Source organism: Oikopleura dioica, chromosome PAR, assembly GCF_907165135.1.
Source record: "Oikopleura dioica chromosome PAR, OKI2018_I68_1.0, whole genome shotgun sequence".
Taxonomy (NCBI): Eukaryota; Metazoa; Chordata; class Appendicularia; order Copelata; family Oikopleuridae; genus Oikopleura; species Oikopleura dioica.
The window spans coordinates 836,124-855,799 of NC_137293.1; the positions used below are offsets into that span (position 1 = coordinate 836,124).

Below are 19,676 nucleotides of genomic sequence, written 5' to 3' on the forward strand. Positions count from 1 at the left end.
ATTTTCAAAGAGAGAGAAATGGATATTCCGAGGATCGAAATATCGCCACCTCATGCGAAAAATGAATATGAAGGAAATTGTTAAAACAAGTTTCAAATGAAACTTATCATTAATAAGTTATCAAAAAGGCAGTACCAACACGCTTTATCTGTTCCTTTTTTGAGAAAAACAAATTGTCAAATGGAATTAAATACGGAAGAATCTTAAACAAAGAAGTCTATTGATTTTTGAAATTTTGAAAACAAAACAAAAAGAATCTGGAATGGATTTCGCGAATCAACACAACAAGCTTCCTGCTCACAGCTCTCCTCACGTAGAATTCAATGCTCCGTCGATTCCTCATCGCTCCATGCAAAATGCTGCCTACAACTCGGCTTACGATTACGACTACAGACATCGCTACAATACTGAAACGCTTCTGCCAGGGTTCTGAAAAATATCTGATATCTTTACTTCAAAATGTCCTTATGAAACAAAAATGAACCCCTTGGAAAGTCCGCTCAAGCTCCTCACCATGGTTATTTTTCCTCTCCTGACGCATCTCCTATGGGCTCAAGAAATTCCAGGTATCAATAATTCTGCCCTTTTCCTATCTTCTTTCCAATATTCGATTAATTCCTAGGATACCTAGCCTCAAAGTCGAGAGTTCAATTTTCGTGGCATTTTTAATTTTACGAGGGGCACTTCAAATTTTACAATTTTGATTTTTATGCGGAATACGAATTTTTCGTTACAGAAATTGTAGCTTTATATCTAGGGTGGGCAAAATGGGAGTTTTAAGTTTCCTCGCATCTGATTGGCTGATAGAAAATAATCTGGGTTTTTACTGGCTAACAGGGACCCCAGCTCACACCCTCCCTCCAACCCTACTTAGAGATTTCCGCCCACCTTAGCTTGACAAATTCTTTTCAGCTTCTCGGACTTGGAGAACTTGGCAGCGTACGAGCAGCACATGTTTATGGTCTCGCCGAATTTGCAGATGACGTGAGTATTTTGACATTCCAAAGCAACCTCTTTTTCCGTGAGAAACGTGTCAGCTTCCTTCTTGGCCGCGTGTCAAAAACTAAGTGTAATTATTTCAGACATGGCCACAGCGATAGCGAAATGGTCGGTCACGATTTTGATGCGAAACGAAGAAAAGTCCCGAACCGGGCGAGATCGGGGAGCTGTATCGATGCATTTCAGTATAATAAGCAAGTGGAAATGCAGGCGCCATGGATAAGAGAATATCCGTCAGAGGTGAGAAGGGGGACCATAGCAATAGAAACAAAATGTAAAATGCGGTTTATTTTTTCTAATGAGATTTGATTTTCTCGAAAATAACAGACTTGATTTTGCACAAACTTGACTTTGAAATTAAGAATCAAAATTTTAGATAGATGGAATGCGAGTTGAAATCACAAAACAACCAGTTAACCACCGAGCTCAATACATTGGCGAAGGATCTCGTGGGCCAGTCAGATCCACCAAAGGAAAAGCTCTACATTTCGATCTCCCTGAAATTAAGGAGAAAACTCGAAGAGCTTTCAAAAAGGCCACCCTCAACTGCGAGTCTCTGGAGTGATCGGAAACATCGTCATACGAGTCTATCTCTGTATCGAGGATGATCCAGTGCGATATCATCCTTTTTACAGAGTTTGCAAAGTGCTGAACAAATTGAACAACGGAAGTCAGGGAGTTCAAGCGGAAAGAACTCTCGATAATGCCGTCATCATCGGTAAAAGAGATCGGGTTTATTATTCTAGCGGTTTTTCTAGAGCAATCTCACGTCTGCACATCGAAAAATGAGCTGATCGACATCAACAGCGTTGGAATCCTCAAGCTCAAAAACTCGACTGTCGAAGCAGCTTTTGGAGCAACTTTTTTCACACCGAGGTTTTTTCAGTTTCATCAGCTTAGAAAAGAATTTGCCAATAAAAATTCTTTGAATACTTTTATTGATCTTTTTCGTCACCGAAATTATCAATGAATCAAAAATCAAGGAGAAAAATATTTGCCGAAAATATTTTCGAAGTAGTCGAGTTCTTTGGCCCTTTTCTGATTAAAGGGTCATCCTGTTCAATTGACTAAAACTTAAGAAGCACAAAAGTGCGAATCGCCTTCATGGTCCAACTTCCTGACAGAAGCGTAAACAACATTATCCAAGTCCTGTCCGACCCCATTTGCTGCAGTAAGAACCAAGAGAGCTATTCCCTTCTATCAAGCGTTTTTAGATCAAATTTCGAGCGATCCAGTGGTAATGCGATCTTCAATTGACAAAGCTCCCGCCACGGGAAACGTAGAATTATGGCTCATTGGGAAGCATTTCAGACATTTGAAAGTGTTTTTTCAAGAGCTCGGCTCAGACGGAAAAGTTGTGTGGAAAGCAGAAGCGACCGTCAACAAATCATTTCTAGCAGCGGTAAATTATCTTCTCCGGTTTATTTTTTACTTAAAATTTGAAGAATCATTTGATCTGTAATGTCCCGGAATACTGCAACACGAACATCAAAGAGCCCGTCAAAGTCCAAGTCTACGTCCAAACTCAGTACAAAGAGCAATTCCGGACATCCTCCACAGTCGATTTTACATACACTCCCGTCAGACAAAATGAGAATATCTTCGCCAATCAAACTCGCATTAGCGACCCTTCTCCGGTAAGTTTCACCGTTTCTTCTTTTCCTTTCCAAATTCTAGATTCACCGAAACGAGCCGACAATGCGTCTGAAAGACATCGGAAAAACTGACAGTTTTGACCGAATGATCAACGCCCTGAAATTCTCTGTTGACCAGATGACCAATTCAGGTACTCTTCCTTGATTTCACACCCGATTTTTTTCTTAGAAAATAAATAAAACGAGTGAAAAGAGTGTGAAAAGAAAAAGCGAAGCTGGACAGAAATTATTGTAAGTCATTTACCTGCCAAGTAGAAAAACAATAAAGTTGCTTGATGTTCAATTATACTGTCAGGAAAGTAATACAGTGAAGACTTTATTACTGTAAGTTATCAATAAGTAGGTCGTCGGAATCAAGAAAAATGCATTCTTTTACGTCTTTTTCAGGCTTTTTTGCATAGAGAAGTCATTTTTTGATGACTCATAATTACCCCTCCCTCGATTAGGAAACAAAATCAATTAGGTTTAATTGCTCCTAAAGCCCGTTTCCTAACATAATACTTGGAGCCATGAAAAACGTTGAAGCCCCGCAGGACTTCCGGATTTTTCGCTTCTTCGGTCAAATATTTCACATCTTCGCCAATTGATCCAGGGGTCAGGTGGCCCAAGCCTCCGAGGGAGACAAAACAGAATATCTTGAAGGTAAAAGTCTTTAGGGGGGGATTAAAGGATCAGCTGAGAAAAATGACGTCAAAAGGTCGAGAAAGTTGAGAAATCTTGAGAAATAATTTTCTATCATTCTAAAAGCCGGCTTTTTTTATCCTTAAAACTTCTTATGTAATCATACAAAAGAAGATATCTGTTAGAATTTTCACCAATCTAAGGCTTTTGACTCAAAATTTTGATAAAAAAAGATAATTGTTCTCCAAAATCTTTGTCTTGAGTTTGGATACTAACACCCTTATTTAAAATAATAATAAAGAAATAATAATAATAAGTTATTTTATTATACAAATAACAAACTGAAGAACTTTCATTCATCTTTTCTTAGCTTGAATTTTCGAAGATCAACTTCAGAAAATTTCCATCAAATTCGTTAGACTTGTCAAAAAATGCCTTTTTTTTAATTTTGCAAAGAACTTGAATCCCCCGTTCCAGAAATTGAGTAAACCTCATCTCGCCAACTTAAAAACTTAAAAAAAAAATCTTCTTCCAATTTAAATGTTTCTCTTCGTCTAAATTCCTGATTCTGACTAAAACAATGAATGAGTGACGTTGAGAAGCAAATCTGGCTCGCCTTGTTCGTCCCGATTATCCTGTCGCTTTCCAGCGACTATCTGTCAGATTCAATGTTGAATCGAAACGATGAAAAGCCCAAATTCGCTGTTATTAATGAGCATCTTTCGAATAAGCAGACAAGAGGCTTTGCTCCTTGAGTATTCGGGATAAAGATGTTTCAGATGGGGTTAAGGATGTATATGCGGTCTGACATCAATGAGCAAGGAGAATTCAGTCAACAAATTAATTCGGGTCAGGTTTTATATCCGTTTTTGCTCGGTTTTAGGGTAAGAGTTAAGGTTAGCCCAGCCCAGCCTAGTCAAGCCGAGCCCAGCCCAGCCCAGCAAAGCCCAGCCCAGCCCAGCCCAGCCCAGCCCAGCCCAGCCCAGCCCAGCCCAGCCCAGCCCAGCCCAGCCCAGCCCAGCCCAGCCCAGCCCAGCCCAGCCCAGCCCAGCCCAGCCCAGCCCAGCCCAGCCCAGCCTAACTCTTAAAATCTTTTCTGGGTTAGGAGGGCAGTTCCCATTTAAGAATCTTTTTGTTTTTTTCTCCGAAGAAGCGTTTTAAATTCGAATTACAAGCCTCTCTACTGGCGGGTTCTAACATCTCGGAAGCACGTTTCTTCGATGTGGAAATTGCGGACAACGTAGAAACCTTTGCTGACAGCGCGCCGTGGAAATTTGGCTTGAGAAGTTTAAGCATCTTGCGTAAGAAAACGACGTCATTTAAGTCACTACTAATTGACTTGCAGGAACTTTCAAAGACATTCAACTCTTTTAATGCAAGAAAGTTCATTTGAATAACAATTTGTTTTTAGGAAATTACAAATCAAAGACACACATTAAATGTAGAGAATTATTTATTTTTCCTGTTATCCAAATACATGTAGAATATAATTAGGTTTCATTTCATACAATCAAATACTTTTTTCCTTGTTATCAATCAGATTTCAAGATTTCAAGATTTTTTTCTATAAGCTGCGAAATTACGGACGTAGACATTTTGGCATCAGTATTATATTTGCTTCATTTTTAAAATTTTTCTTTTATTTTGGCAATCTTTGAGTAAGAGCGAGTTTTTATACCATACGAGCACCAGCCGAGCTGTGTCATCAATTTTCAATGTTCCAGATCCGGTAAACTCAATCAATTTCAATCGATATTTTTACAGAAAGCTTCAAACCAAGAATAATGATTACGGACCTTTCACGTGAAACCAAGTTATTTATGATGATTAAAATTTGAAAATAACCGCAAGTCGTTTTTCCAACACATTTCCTTGCGTAAAGAGTACAGTTAAATGAATTAAAGATCGTGTTTATTTTTCATTTTTTATTGACAGGACAGTTTATTTTTTGGCATTTTTTCATCATGATTTCTTCTTTAAAGGTTGATCGCGTCTCAAGGAAAATGATGGCTGGAACAAGTTTGGACTAACTTTTAATGGTATCGTTTCATTTTAAAAATCACTCTTTCTTATTTAGCCGAGATTTGAGCAGACCAGAGTATTTATAAGAGAAGAGCTCCTACTGTTAGCTAAGAAAAGCCAGCTGTTTAAATCAATTTCTAACGCATTTCCAATCGATTAATCTTCGAATAATCAAATAATTTTTCGAAATATTTAACCTTCTTTAAAATCAAACGAAAATTGTCCGTCGGCTAGACATTGTCTCAAAAACCCTTGCTGGGAGAAAATCTGCTCGATGCGCAATGTTGCCGGAAATCTAGTGCTGGTTGAACTTGGTTGAATCCAACGCAACATGGATTTTCGCTGCGGTTACGAATAGAGGGACCGGAAGCTTTATTCGGCGAAGAGGACGCGCGATTTCACCCCGCGTTACGAGCAGGCCCTTGTCCAACCTAACACAAAGACGTTCTAACACGTGTTCACGAAATTTTTCTTCCGGGAAAATTTCTTCTCCAAGCATTTTTGGAGTTCATAGCTTTGTTGTCTTTTAGCATCTTTATCGCAGAATATTGGATAATGAAACAAACAATGAAGACAAAACCAATTTATTGAAGTTCATTTTTCGATAACCAATAAGATTGCTGTATTTGGCCTACCGTCCAATCAAAACCCTGATCCATAAAATCACATCCATGAATTGGTTTAAGGAACATAAAATTCGAATCTTGGTTCGAAATTAAACCGACCCATTTTGATGAAGATAAGGACAAAAAAGTGGCTCATTTGAAATCTGATAATGAAAAAACATCTGTCGATTGCAATAAAAGCACAGCGTAACTTCTGCAAACGCCTTTATTAATAGAAAATAGAGACACAATATCCATATTTTTTTCAAATGAATCACCTTCTGCTTGAATTCTTCTTTAAAACGATGCAGTTTTGATTTAATAAACTCTTGTAAGCAAAAAAATAAGAGTCCGTTTCCAAGGAAAAAGTATGATTATAATTGCTCATTAGTCAGAAAATGACGCTCAAAGATGAACTCTCTGGACTCTATCCAGCGTTAACCTGTTAGAATCGTCAAGGACAAGGCTAGATATTCTTTTCAAAATTGACAGGGCTCATTACAAAGCCCACTTTTGCTGCGAAACGAATGCGACATATTGTTCTAAATCATTGTCCAGCTAGTCAAAATTAATTAATCCAATGCTCGTTACCCATGTTAATCGACTTCGGCAACGGGTTAATCGCTTACGTGTAATGATCGTCTTCACGATGAAATTTTTAATAGAAGGATGATCTTTTTTGGCAAGCAAAATTTGAATTTCATCAAAAAAATCAAACTGGATTTCGAAATCATATAAAAATGGGTAGCCATTTTTCAAAATTCTCTTTTTCATGATTTATGAATCCGTTAAATTGAGTTCATCCTTGATTTCGTTGACCTAGCAGTTTTTCAAAGTACTTGCCCTGCCCCCAGCGACTTGGAGACAAAAATGAAAACTTAGAGCTAAAAGCAGATCGAGAGATTTTACGAGTTGATAGAAAGACTTGATGATGAAGAATCAAAATAGGAAAAACTTCACAAAGATCACTTTCTTATTTTCCTTCCTCAAAAACGTTTCCGCGAGGGGAAGAGGAATCGTACGAAGAAGGAATGGATCAGATGAAGGAGGCTTGCCTGGCTGGGTAAATTCTTTCTTTAACTTGATTAATTTCGATTGTAAAAGGTGATTTTCTTCGGCGGTCTTCTTTCCCTTGTGTTGTCGGCTTGGTTGATTGAAAAGTATTGCTGTAAGAAAACAAAAGAAAAGGAAAAAGGAGAGCCTGAGCTTTTAACAGTTGAATAAAAAATAGAAGACTCGAAATTGACTTCAAATTCTTGCGAGTTTTCATTGCGTCGATTAACAGAAAAGAAAGAAGATTGATCTAATTATACAAATTTCTTGCACAAGAAGAAAAAGACGAAAAAATCGCCGTAATTAGATATTCATAGCCTATCAGTGCTGATTTAACAAGATTGAATTAAGATTCTGCTTCTCTCGCTTTCAAGAACTTGCCTTGTCAAGTTGATTAGGGCCGCCGCGTAACGATTAGCGCGGCAGGTGGCGCTGTTGAAATCGGCGATATAATTTTAGGAACGCTAGAAAATCGGGGAATCTGAGTTCTAGAGTGGATTTTGAGTCTGCAGAGAGAGAAAAGGAGCAGAATCGACGAGAGCATGAAGATTCTTTCAATATTGGTAAACTTCATTTGATATTTAAATTTTGATTGGACCAAAAAGGCTCGAAACATGAATATGATGCCTCAAAATTTCATCTCATTAAAAAAATTTCAGGCATTATCGTTGATAGAAGATATTAATGCTGGACGAAAGAAAAAGCTCGAAAGAAGAAAAGCTCTTGCAAAAGAGAAGATAAAGTTAGGGGCTTCTTATTTCGGAAAAAATCAAGCTAAACCCTAACCTAAGCCTGTTTTTCACCCTAACCCTAAGTTGTTATCCATAAAAACCCCGGAAAAGATGCTGTTTTTGACAAAGAATCTATCGCGGCAGCTAATTTCAATTATTGCGGCAATTTTACGTCCACCTCTGGAGTTTTGGAGAGCGAGCATCCCTACAAGCCCGAGACAAGATGTAAGTGGTTCATCACAACTCCGCCGGGGACGAAAATAAAACTGACGCTCCTCAACCTCGACATCGAAGAAGAAAGATCAGACGATGGCCCAAAATGCTCAAATGTCGATATAACTCTTCCAAACTGCGATCCGCCGCTAGAGACTGAAAGTTGCGAGTGGGACTATCTCCAGATTTTCGCCAAAGAAAAGGAGGAGGCGAAAATCTGCGCTTTGGTCGACCGAAATCGTAAATTTTTCAGAGCAGATTCAAAGTTTTTAGAATATGACTACGAAGACGAAGGAGCTATTCCGTATGATTTTCTTTATGGAAAAGAGCTGGAAACGAACAATGTTGAGATTCGATTCGTGAGCGATGAGAAAGTAGAGTTTTATGGCTTTCGGCTCAAGTGGGAAATTTGGGAACACAGGGGTTGTGAAGGGATTAATGGATGTGATGAGAATGCGGACTGTAGGGATGTGAATGACCAAGGAGAGTATGAGTGTAGCTGTAAAGAGGGGTTCGAAGGAGATGGGTTCTTTTGTAGAAGTGTTGAAATCAAGGAAGAGGATCTGAATCAAGATCGTGGACCGGCAGATTATCAAGCGCGATTTGTTCTTGGCGGATTTGATGATGATTATTCAGGAATGAGATTTCACATCTGCAAATATTCTTATGTACAAGGAGAGAAATGTAATGTCAAAATTATAGTAAACATGATTAAATATTATCGATAGACTGCAAGTAAAAAAATTATAAATACAACAAATTCAAACAATACTTATGGTTTCTCGCTGAAATCTCATCAAAGCAAAATTCATCTCCGAAGACTATTCTGCTCGATATGTTCCTCCTCAAGTTGACATGGACTCATCTGATAGTCCTGATGATGCGGAAACTAACTATGATGATTACGACTATGCTCCAAAAGCTCGACCTCCAGTCAAAAACGATGATGTCGACTATTCAGCCCGAGAGTCAGAAGTCATGATGAGCGAGCTCAATTCTCTCCAAGAAGAACAGAGCAGTCCAGCTGGTCCCGGGGGACCAGGAGGCCCAGGTGGATTTTCAAGGCCGATGGTGGATATCAGCCCGAGCAATTTAAACCTCGTTACACAAGGGATGATGACAATAAGTCCCCCTAGTGTCGAAACTATGCCTAATTTGATAATTCCCAAAAATGAAACACAGGTAGAAAAGGGCTTCTTTCCAGGAATAAAGACCCTAAATGAAGACCCAGTCAATTATTACATCAATCTGCAAATCGCTTTTGAGCAAGCTACCGAGAGAATTCTCGGTGGCCGCGTTTCTCAGTGGAGAAATCGACCTTTTTTGGTCAAGAAAATGATCGTCAGGATCAAAAGCACGATCAAAAAGACCTTCTTTTACGTCAAAGGGCCTTGTGATGTGTCCTTAGAGGACCAAACTTCTGGCGAATTCTTCGCTCAAACGGAGCAGAAAGTTCAAACCGTGGAGAAACTCGGAGAGCTGAGGGGCCTTTTCGCGGAGTTTGCTGCTGAACGCTTCAGAAAAGTAAGAAAAGTCCTGTTCATTCTGTCAAGAATTTTGTTTTAGGCAAGATGCAGGGGAAGATCAAAGAAAATCCTCGGCCGAATAAACAGGCTCCTCAGCTGGGCCGGGAAAATGTCCTCGAGATAAGTTTCCACCTTTTTTTTCTGTAAATATGCTGTAAAAATCTACATTTTTCTGAATAAACTATCCTTCGTTAACATAATTTCTACAAGATATTTTCTGAGAGCGCTTTATTAGAGGATTTAATCAGGATTGTGAAGTAATTTTCTTCAAGATTCCAGAGCAATTAGTTGTGAAAAGAGCCAGAAAAGCGTAAAGAAACTCCTTTGATTCTTTTCATTTTTCTCTTTTAGTAGCCAGTAGCCGGGTAAGTCTCCTCACCAGTGTACGCCCATTCCACTCGAGTAGTTGGGTACCACCATTCGGGTTCTTTGACGCAATTGTCCGAGTCGCAACATTGCCGGCAAACGGAATGAGTGTAGCCCGCCTCAGGTCGGCACTGCGTGTAGTGGGGGTTAGGGTTGCGGAAGTTATTGTTCATGTTGTTTTTGCAAGCGTCGGTCGATTTGCAGCCGGTGCGGATTTGCATGATCACTCCTTGGCGCTGGCGGATTTCGAGCTCGCAGGATTTTTCGTTGGCTTGGCACATCTAGAAAATAACTATTAAAATCTATCAGAGGTCATGGTAAATCAGAAATTCGAAAATATTTTTCATTTAGAAAATATTTTTAAAAATTCATTTTGACAAATATTTTCGTTGAGTTATGGTTTCTTGAAAAAAAATTGAAAAACTTACAACTTCTCGTCCAGAAGTTCCGCAAAGCTCAAAGCTATCAGCATCGCAAGTCCAGCACTTGAGTGGCGTGGCATAAACTGGGCTTCCGTAAGCTCCGTAGTTGCCGCTCGCACTTGGGTTTTTCAAGTTTTGCTGGCTCGTTTGCTGAAATTGCTGCTGCTGCTGTTGATGGTGGTTTTGTTGTTGGTGAGCTTGGCTGTTGAAGTTCATGTTGTTGTTTTGAGCTGGGGCCGGGTTGCTGTTGGACATCGAGGCCAGCTGGGCAATGGCTTCGTGGTGGGCGCCATTGGCAAGAGCGAGGATAGTGGTGAAAAGCTTCATTTTTCTGAGAAAAAAATTGGAAAAGGGGATACTCGATTATTTCAAGTTTCTGATTCGGAAAGAAAGAAGAGAGACTTTATAGGTAAGATGTGGAAAGTTGACATTTTCGGAAGTAGCGCGGTCAATTAATCGCGAATTCGGGACCTTCAAAATTACATGATCGGTAAGCAGAAAAGGTGAAATTGAGAATTTCTCGACAGTCGCACCAATCATCGGCTTCTTCAGTGAATCTTTTTTCTGCTGTAATCAAACTCATTCAAATATGACCTGAAGAGTTTCGTCATAAATAGTTGCATCGTTTATTATACGATGACTTTTGCGAACCTGCGGCCAGATTATATTTAACCCGACGCTGGGAAAGATAAGACCTTTCGTCAGTCTAAAGAGAAATCTCAGAGATGGCGAATCTTTCACCAAATGTCGCGGGCTTAGGTACAGTACTTTCCGGGACTTGAATTGATTCTCATTAGCGAATGTGCCGAATATCTCCTGTACAACAAGTCCAACTTATACTTCAATCAAGAACGCATTTAACTTGGCATTTGGTCCGACAAATACTGGAAAAGGAAAGGCTAATTAAAATTCATCCTTGTAATAAACGAGGAAGCACAAGCATCATAACTAACCCAACATAATATCATGCGAGTTCTTGATGATTATGGGTGCAATCCATGCGTGATAATCATGATTATTTTTCCTTTATAATGATCTCTATTGAAAGACTCTTTGAAGATCAAAGTTTGATTGATCAATGATAGACTTTTTCTCCAGTCTGGGAGAATTTAGTAGTCTTTTCAAAAAGACCTTTTTGATGTTTTTAATTAGCCAGCATTTTGAAAATTTCGGCGTCAATCCCGACTGCACCGACTTTGGTCCGATCCGTCAAAAGTACCCGCAAGGTGTTGCCGCTTCCTCTGGCGGGAGCGGTTTTTACTGGCAACTGACTGACTCTGGCAACGATTTTCGAGAGTCGTTGACATTCAAGTATCAAGTAAAGTTCGAAGATGGTTTCGAGTTTGTCAAGGGCGGCAAGTTACCCGGCATCTACGGCGGCTCATCCGGCTGTGGAGGTGGAGCAAATGCAGCAGAACTCGGCTGTTTTTCGACTCGATTGATGTGGCGAGCAAATGGGGCTGGGGAAGTTTATCTTTACGCTCCTTACGATCAAGCTGATGGTTTTTGCGACCGGCCGAATTATCACTGTAACTTTGACTATGGAAATTCTATCGATAGAGGGTCCTTTTCTTTTACGCCTGGGCAGTGGTATCAGATCGAAGAAAGAGTAAAGGAAGGAGCTTAAATTAACACTGAAGAATCTTCACCGAAGATTGAAGATTTTAGGAAATTATAGAAGTTAAAAAGATTAAATTTTAAATCAGTAAGATAATTGCTTTAAAAAGCTCAGATAAAAGCTAAACACAGCCGGCTCTCTTGATGGTACTCTTATGCTATTTGTGGATAACATTCTCAGGATAAACCTCAACGACGTCAATTACCGAGTCGATCCTCTTTTGAAAATACATGGGGGCCAGTACTCGACTTTTTTCGGCGGTTCTTCTGCAGAATGGGCTCCGGTAAAGGACGAATATGCCCAGTTCCGAAACTTCGAATTTGCCGAGTTTTCTGATTCGCTTGATCCAATCGTTGTCGATCCAACACGATGCGATAGAGAAGCGAATTCATGTCATAAAGCGGCAGAATGCGTTATTGAAAATGGAAGCAACATTTGCCGCTGTGTTGATGGCTGGACGGGCGATGGGACGATTTGTGTTGAAAATCCAACTTGTGAGAATATGCCTTGCCATGAGTTTGGACACTGCTCGATGAGAGATAATGTTCCGATTTGCTTTTGTAACGACGGATTTGCAGGAGATGGGTTTGCATGCGGAAATGGGGAGACAAGGAAAGGGTTTATGTTTGTTGATGGTTAGTTTGATTGATCATTTCGATGATAAAGATTTTAAAATCGCCTAATTTTTTATAAAACATGGAAAAAAAATTCACCAGTATGCAAAGAATAAAAATAAATCTATTTAAAAATCAGAAGGTTTCTTATGGTTTCAACAATTTTTTCTTCAGAAATTTCCTGCGACGTTGAACCAACCTACACCGCAATCCGCGAAGCTTTCAATCTCCCCGGCAATCCTGGCAGCACCGGCCGTGACAACCTAGGCAAGCTCGAAACTTGCCCCGATGGCGAAACCACTCCAATCCGTCAACTTTACCCCCAAGGGGTTGCTGGCGGAGCGGGCGGAAGTTATTTCTACTGGGAGCTGCCCGCTGCTGGCGAGGACTACAGAGAGTCGCTTTCTTTTAAATACGATGTGATGTTCGAAGATGGATTTGAGTTCGTCAAGGGTGGAAAGCTCCCAGGCCTCTTTGGTGGGAAAACTGGATGTTCGGGAGGAGCAGATGCTGCGGTGAAAGGCTGTTTTTCCACAAGACTGATGTGGAGAACCGGAGGCGAGGGAGAACTCTATCTCTACGCTCCCTACAATCAGGCCGATGGTTTCTGCGACCGAGAAGGCTACCACTGTAATTTTGATTACGGCCATTCCGTCCAGCGAGGAGCTTGGACCTTTGTCCCGGGAACTTGGTACAAAATCGAGCAGCGAGTTCATTTGAATACTGCCGGCAATCTTGATGGGAAGATTAAGATTCTTGTGGATGATCAGCTTGTCCTCAGCCTCGATGATGTTAATTACAGAGAAGGAACAGGGATCAAGAAGTATTTTTTAATAAGTAACCCGATTTTAGACACTTCGCTTAGATAAGCATGCGTAACAAAGTTCTAAAAGTACCTCTCCATATAATCTCGATTCTTACATCAGTCGACACTATTAAAATCAACGGCGCTCATTACAGCACCTTTTTCGGAGGATCTAGTAGCTCGTGGGCTCCTGTGAAGGATGAATACGCGCAGTTTCGAAATTTCGAGTTCAGCGAATATCTCGACTCGGATCGCGCCGCAGTTTCAGCCTCAAAGCATTGCGACAGGAAAGGATTTGAATTTTAATACTCAATAAGAAGGTTCCCAAGCTCAGAAGATTCTTCCTCAAATAATTCTTAAATAGGTTTTTAAATGGTTGCCAAGAAAATGAGGTGTGCTTGGAAATGGCTTCAGGAGACACTTGTGTTTGCCACACGGATTGTATCAACGATCGTAAGTAGCTGCGATATGCGTAAATACATATCATCATATGTATATCATGCTATTTATAGAAGCGTTCCAAGATGTATATTTGTCTTATATAACACATTATAACATATAATTATCCAGAACAAATTATTCAAAATAAATTGATCGGATCACTGAATCCTTGAATCCTTTATCAATCAATGGATGTCAAACGAGCTCAGTTTGATTGAGTTTGTTACAATATCCTTACATCCAATTGATGGTATAATGATTGTAATACAATCATTGTATCATTAAGAAAAGGAAAGAAATAGTCTTTCTTCATGTTCTGCTCGTTTTTTTTCACTTCAATGAACATTGGCTAATTGGCTAATCAATCAAATGATAAAACAATATTTCGTTTTCTTTCTGGCGAAAACAATTTAGCCGGTTCTTTTTTGGCCTCACAAGCAACTTATTCTTGACTCAGATGAAGAAAGAGAGTATGAGTTAATTCACGTGATATCCGAACTGGTATAGAGCAAGAAGTACTACTACCTAAGGTGTTCCAATTATCTTACAATTAATTCAAGGAGGGAGATGATCAAGAGCCGTGATACGATGTAAGTAGATCTTTAATTTATTCTACAAGCGTTATTAATAGAGTCTTGATTATAATTCGAGTATTCTCGAAAGACGCCAATCAAGAAGAAATATAAATGCTTAACTTACTGTTTTTCATTGGAAAGGATTTTTATTTTCTCAAGAAGAGAATAAATTTTCAATTATGCCGATATTTTATCGCACATATCAGCGAATGCATTCCAAGCTACCGCGAGACAAAAGTTTTACCCTACCCGGGACTCGAACCCGGAACCTCTGGATTAGAAGTCCAGCGCGCTATCCATTGCGCCAGCAAGGCATGTCCCTCGCCGCTAATTCGGGGGATTTGATTCTTGCTACTTTCAGCTTACCAGGTGTGGAATCCGCCTTACCGACTCTTTTCTGGCTATTCAGATAAAATTATGAATTAGAATGTTTATTTTTCGAAAAAATGTACTCATGACTTGAAATAAAGGATCATTAACGATATTATTTATAGAATTTTAACGAAGAATCATATTTCCAATTTGAACAAATTAATTTTCTTTATCAAATAATTCGTGAAATCAATAAAGTATTTTTTAATAATTCTCTCAAAAAGTTGTTTTTATACAAGCAAAGCAAAAACTCGCGATGAAAGAAGAATGTGGAAACGACCGGTAGAAAAAAAGGTTGAAAGGGCCGCGGGCGGTTTTCTTGACAGGCCTAGGTCATATTCCACGAGAATTTTGTACATCAACACTACAATCAAAATTTTGATTGATTGACTTTTTTGATAAAATGAAACTTTAGTAAAGCGAATTAAATTGGAAGTAATAAGAAATACATAATTTTTGAAAAATGATGTAAGTTTTAAAAAGAGAAAAAATCGAAGAAAATATTTCGAAAAGAAAATTACATTTATTTTTCAGTCGGATGCAGAGAATATTTCGCCTCTTCGCGACGCCCTTAGTCGTGACCTTTTTCGTCATTTATTATAAAGAAGCTACATATGATCGAAACACCAAGGACTTCAGCTTTGATCCAATTCCTGACTCCGTAACAGTCGATACTCATGGAATCGCGGAGAACTTTGGGATCAATCCGGGCCCAGAAAAGAAGGAAAAGAAGAAAGATGATGGTTTTGCGAGAGTTCAGGGAAGGAGTTAAACATTTCTAGTAGTAGGAGCCTTACTCATCGAATGAATTTTCTTTTGACGCAAAAATAACGGTCTGATAACTTAAATTGCTCGACTATGGCGTGACGTAAAAGTCTGGACTTATGACGAGAGCCCCTTTTTTTAAGAAATAGTTACTAAGCAAAAGACGTAGTAAAGAAAGATGTTCCAACTCCGGGAAAAGGGGCAATTGGTTGAGCACGGGATGATGGATATGTCGGATGTAAATGTCAACGTGAAGGAAAAAATGGTACTGGAAGATAAACCTTTCAAAGTTGGCCTTTCCGAGAATGTGGATTACGCTGACGGTGTCTCATTTCCCACAGTGGAGGAGCTGGATTTAACTGTCGAGCAGAAACAAAACCTGAGCAGTTTCCTCCATTCGCCGATGAACAGAAGAAGGCAGAAAAAACATGGGCAGGAAATTCCAAAAAGACGGTGGCCAGATCTGATCATTACTGGTGCGAAGAAATGTGGAACGACGGCGTTGAAGATTTTTATGAACTATCATCCGACTTTTCAGGAACGTATTTACAAATTTTCTAGTGGAGGTATTATAAGTAATCGACGATACTGTATCGTTGATACTGTTTCTCGTTGATACTGTTTCGTTGATACTACTCTAAATTCGGTAAACCGAGAAACTAAAAATCTGTGACTTTTAATTTTGAAATAGGTCTTATGGTTTCCTATGAAGTAATTTAATCTTTGACACTAACGAATTTTCAAAATACGAAAAAAGGACAAACCCGGCGAGCGTCATTTCTTCAATCGAGCCCCTAATTGGAAAAAAGGCTACTCTTGGTATTTGAGTGAGATGCCGCTTACTTACGATGATGAGGTACTGACTTTAATTGATGTTGTATCTATCATTTTATCTTTGTTAATTTTAAGAAAAATTGGCAGATAGACAATGTTGTTTTTGAGAGATATTATATCATATATACATTTGATATTATTCGATATTGAAAAAATTTCTCCTTTGTCAAGCTTTGATCAATCAACCCGGCTCAAAAATATTCTTTAGGTTTGCTACGAGAAAACTCCGGACTACTTCGATCGACCATTTGTTCCAGAAAGAATGAAAGAACTACCGAACTCCGACAAAGTCAAGTTTATTCATGTCCTTTGCGATCCGGTCAGGAGAAGCTTTTCGCACTTTTTGCATATGTTCACTGTTCAAGGTACAGTTTTATGAATGGATGCAGAAGTTTGATCTTGTTTTTAGAGCATGGAGAATGGGCGACAGGAGGATTCGAATTTTTGTCCAAAAATTTCGGAGACATGCCGAAAGAACAAGCCTTTGGGGAAACGATTGAAATGGCCTTCAAAAATCTCCTCAACGGGAAAGAACTAATGACACTATCAGATGACGAGATCAGATCTGCTGTCCGAGAATATTTCACCAAGTAAGTATACAAGTAGCTCATCATTGTTCCATACCAAAGTTATCAGACTCATAGTATGAACTCATACCATTGGTGATAAGGCTTATCGCGCCGGAGGGCATGTCCCACATGGTCTAGGGGTAAGGATTTCGGATTTTCACTCCGACGGCCCGGGTTCGATTCCCGGTGTGGGAGGACTTTTTCGATTTTGAGAGGAGAAAAATTAAGAATAAGAGGGAAAAATTGATCAAAATGATATTTTATTGGGTTTCCTCAATTGATTTCAAAAACACTTTATCTCAGAATCGAAAAAGTGCTCCCACACCGGGAATCGAACCCGGGCCGTCGGAGTGAAAATCCGAAATCCTAACCCCTAGACCATGTGGGACATGCCCCTACGGCGCGATAAGCCTTATCACCACTACTCATTTCTCAATTTTCAGATGGGACTTGAAGCCTGGCGATCCGAATCGCGTCTTTCCACTCCGAATCCCTGACGCAATCCTTACTGGAAGTTTGTACTCGGTTCATATTTCCACTTATCTCCATTATTTTACTCAAGGTAATAAATATTTTCGTGACGAAGGGGAGGGGCAATTTCAAATTCAGATCGAATGCTATATCTTGACGCGACGGAGCTGATCGAAAATCCTGGAAAAAGTCTCCGACGAGTAGCTCAATTTATGAACGTACCGGCAACTATCGACGAGAACAACTTTTACTTTGACGAGCAAAAAGGTCAGTGGCAGGTCTTCTCGACAGCTAACATCAATCATTTGTTAGGTTATTACTGCATGACGCCGCCAGTTGAGTCAGGACGTGCTTCATTCTGTCTCGGTTCTGAAAAAGGTCGCTCAAAGGACAAGGTGCTTCCCGACGAGTTGAAGAACCGAATACGGCGCTTTTACAAGCCGTTTTTAGAAGATCTAACGAACAAGTATTCCGGCGATAATTATGATCACTGGGACTGGTAGAATCCTATCTTACTTATTTAAAGAAAATACTATTATTAAACTGCCATTACCAATTTTATTATTTAATTCTAGATTTCTGTCACGGATATCGACAATACTGTATTGTGATATTGTTCATAAAGCATTTAGAAATAAACCTATATATACACAAAAATAAGATACCGACTATTTCAGACTCAAAACCCGAAAAGCGCCGCCACTAAGGCTTTCCGGGGCTTTGATTGGCTGACCAGGCTTATTCTTTTTTATTCTAGAAAATTCAAAGCATGATGGATAAAAACTTAAGAAGGCGGAAATTTTTGTTGATGAGGCAAATTTGGATGAATTTTTTCACCCCTTCTGGATTTCTTCTGACGGTTTTTCGAAGCTCTTCGTTGATCGATTCTGATGAGTCATCCACAATCGCCAGCAAGGATTCTAGCTCCTCGAGCTCGGGTATGGCATCTTCTTGCTCTTCCACCTGATTTGTCACGAAATCGATCAGGTGCTCAAGGTAAAATCGGAACGCAACTGCACTGAGAGGGTTGTTTTTATGACCGACGAGATCCATGAGGACGTTTTTTCCAGTCTGTACTCGTCCTAATCGGAGTTGGTTCTGTGCCAAAAGCAGCGTCGATGATGGGCTTAAAAATATTCAGAAGGGAAATTTATTTCTTCACCAAAGCAATTAAAGTGCACATTAAGGTACTTGCCAGGAATGATTGGACAATTATCTTTACATAGTAGATATACTATCTATCTTAGATAGACTATCTATCTATGTTTAATTCGCTCTATCTAGGCAAGCTTACCTTAGCCCTCGCTCTTTTATTTCATTGCACAAATCACTACTTTTCTGAAACAGTTCTTGATCGTTGACTGTACTTCCCAGTAGATACAGCATCGACGCCAGCTCCAACTTATTGAACTCAGTCGCGTTTTCTCCCTTCAAAAATGCTTGAAAATCGTCCCTCGCCGATTTGAACTTTTCCACAGCCTCCCTCAAAACAACAGTAATAAAAGATAAGTCATCCTTGTTTTCAAGTGTAAAAGGGTAGCCGTCACTTACTTGGCGTTATTTCTGCCCTTTTCGCTAACTCCCAGGATTTTGGATAGTCGACCACGTAGCAAGACTCCAACGGATGAATCAGGACTGTGCGACAGAGCAAGTTGAACTGAGCCTTTTTCAAAGTTCATTTTACAAGAATACTTCGCGTCTAGTTTTCTATGTGGAAAACATACAATGTAAATGAGGTTTTAGCCAAATTGGAATTATTATTGAAAACTTTTGCCATCGCCACCGGAAAATTATCGCAATGAAGTAGAAACAAAGATGTCAAAAGATAAAGTTCCGGATTTTCTTCGCAAATCTCCAGCATCTTTGAAACAATGTTCAAATTCTCCCCAGCACTATTGAACTGGTAGTCATCGATGGAAACAAAGCGTAAAAAATAAGAGTAGAGTTGTTGAACCGGCGTCTCGTCGACAGAAGAGTTATGTTCGAGAAGATTGACAAGATAGGACTTTTTCAAGGGTGGCTTAGCTCGACAACAGGTTTTGAACTGGAGAGTAGACTTATTGCCCCGTCCTGAATATCAAAGGGCAGCTTTTTCTGATGAAAACGCAGCAGAATCCGACTCAGAGAGATCCTTTGAACTTCATCAAGTTGTTCCAACTGAATGTTGGCAAAGAGCTTCTTGGCTTGTTCAACATCAAATGATTCTCGTTCCTCTTGATCGTAGTAATCGAAGCAGAAGAGAGCGAGTCGGTCGATTTGGAGGCCATTCCAAGCGGAAGGATTTTCTTTGAGGATTTCTTTGACTCGTTGAATTTGATGCTCAGCAGCTGATTCTTTTCGGCGCTTTGTCAGGGTTGTTATAATGGTAGTAATTCATAGAAGGGGTTTAGGGTTAAGTT

General features: G+C 39.6%; 7 protein-coding genes and 3 non-coding genes across 10 annotated transcripts; 6 read left to right on the forward strand and 4 right to left on the reverse strand.

The window, feature by feature from the left end:
* Positions 1-262: 262 nt before the first annotated feature.
* LOC145705978 (nuclear factor of activated T-cells 5-like) lies at positions 263-2,928 on the forward strand. Its single transcript, XM_081783484.1, has 11 exons — positions 263-426; positions 913-984; positions 1,083-1,239; positions 1,376-1,448; positions 1,508-1,717; positions 1,758-1,875; positions 2,079-2,170; positions 2,214-2,401; positions 2,445-2,636; positions 2,677-2,785; positions 2,824-2,928. The coding sequence occupies exons 1-11, from the start codon at positions 263-265 to the stop codon at positions 2,832-2,834; spliced, it is 1,386 nt and encodes a 461-aa protein (XP_081639610.1). The 3' UTR covers positions 2,835-2,928.
* A 5,753-nt stretch (positions 2,929-8,681) lies between these two features.
* LOC145704056 (uncharacterized) lies at positions 8,682-9,606 on the forward strand. The gene is made up of 2 exons (XM_081781479.1): positions 8,682-9,423; positions 9,466-9,606. Exons 1-2 carry the CDS (start codon positions 8,755-8,757, stop codon positions 9,547-9,549), a joined length of 753 nt encoding a protein of 250 aa, XP_081637605.1. The 5' UTR covers positions 8,682-8,754; the 3' UTR covers positions 9,550-9,606.
* Positions 9,607-9,638: 32 nt separating this feature from the next.
* LOC145703325 (uncharacterized) lies at positions 9,639-10,572 on the reverse strand. Its single transcript, XM_081780671.1, has 2 exons — positions 10,220-10,572; positions 9,639-10,072 (listed from the first exon to the last, which is right to left on the reverse strand). The coding sequence occupies exons 1-2, from the start codon at positions 10,538-10,540 to the stop codon at positions 9,773-9,775; spliced, it is 621 nt and encodes a 206-aa protein (XP_081636797.1). The 5' UTR covers positions 10,541-10,572; the 3' UTR covers positions 9,639-9,772.
* A 607-nt stretch (positions 10,573-11,179) lies between these two features.
* On the forward strand, positions 11,180-11,840 carry LOC145705979 (uncharacterized). Its single transcript, XM_081783485.1, has 2 exons — positions 11,180-11,202; positions 11,366-11,840. Exons 1-2 carry the CDS (start codon positions 11,180-11,182, stop codon positions 11,838-11,840), a joined length of 498 nt encoding a protein of 165 aa, XP_081639611.1.
* Positions 11,841-11,949: 109 nt separating this feature from the next.
* On the forward strand, positions 11,950-13,556 carry LOC145705980 (uncharacterized). The gene is made up of 3 exons (XM_081783486.1): positions 11,950-12,466; positions 12,620-13,282; positions 13,339-13,556. The coding sequence occupies exons 1-3, from the start codon at positions 11,986-11,988 to the stop codon at positions 13,554-13,556; spliced, it is 1,362 nt and encodes a 453-aa protein (XP_081639612.1). The 5' UTR covers positions 11,950-11,985.
* A 951-nt stretch (positions 13,557-14,507) lies between these two features.
* TRNAR-UCU (transfer RNA arginine (anticodon UCU)) lies at positions 14,508-14,580 on the reverse strand. Its single transcript has one exon. It is a non-coding gene; the product is annotated as a tRNA-Arg (tRNA).
* Positions 14,581-16,164: 1,584 nt separating this feature from the next.
* LOC145704795 (heparan sulfate glucosamine 3-O-sulfotransferase 4-like) lies at positions 16,165-17,897 on the forward strand. Its single transcript, XM_081782265.1, has 6 exons — positions 16,165-16,259; positions 16,446-16,602; positions 16,647-16,827; positions 17,250-17,368; positions 17,416-17,544; positions 17,590-17,897. Exons 1-6 carry the CDS (start codon positions 16,236-16,238, stop codon positions 17,778-17,780), a joined length of 801 nt encoding a protein of 266 aa, XP_081638391.1. The 5' UTR covers positions 16,165-16,235; the 3' UTR covers positions 17,781-17,897.
* Positions 16,930-17,001, forward strand: TRNAE-UUC (transfer RNA glutamic acid (anticodon UUC)). Its single transcript has one exon. It is a non-coding gene; the product is annotated as a tRNA-Glu (tRNA).
* TRNAE-UUC (transfer RNA glutamic acid (anticodon UUC)) lies at positions 17,123-17,194 on the reverse strand. Its single transcript has one exon. It is a non-coding gene; the product is annotated as a tRNA-Glu (tRNA).
* A 121-nt stretch (positions 17,898-18,018) lies between the features above and the next one.
* On the reverse strand, positions 18,019-18,956 carry LOC145705981 (uncharacterized). The gene is made up of 3 exons (XM_081783487.1): positions 18,829-18,956; positions 18,572-18,760; positions 18,019-18,403 (listed from the first exon to the last, which is right to left on the reverse strand). Exons 1-3 carry the CDS (start codon positions 18,954-18,956, stop codon positions 18,040-18,042), a joined length of 681 nt encoding a protein of 226 aa, XP_081639613.1. The 3' UTR covers positions 18,019-18,039.
* Between the last annotated feature and the right edge of the window lie 720 nt (positions 18,957-19,676).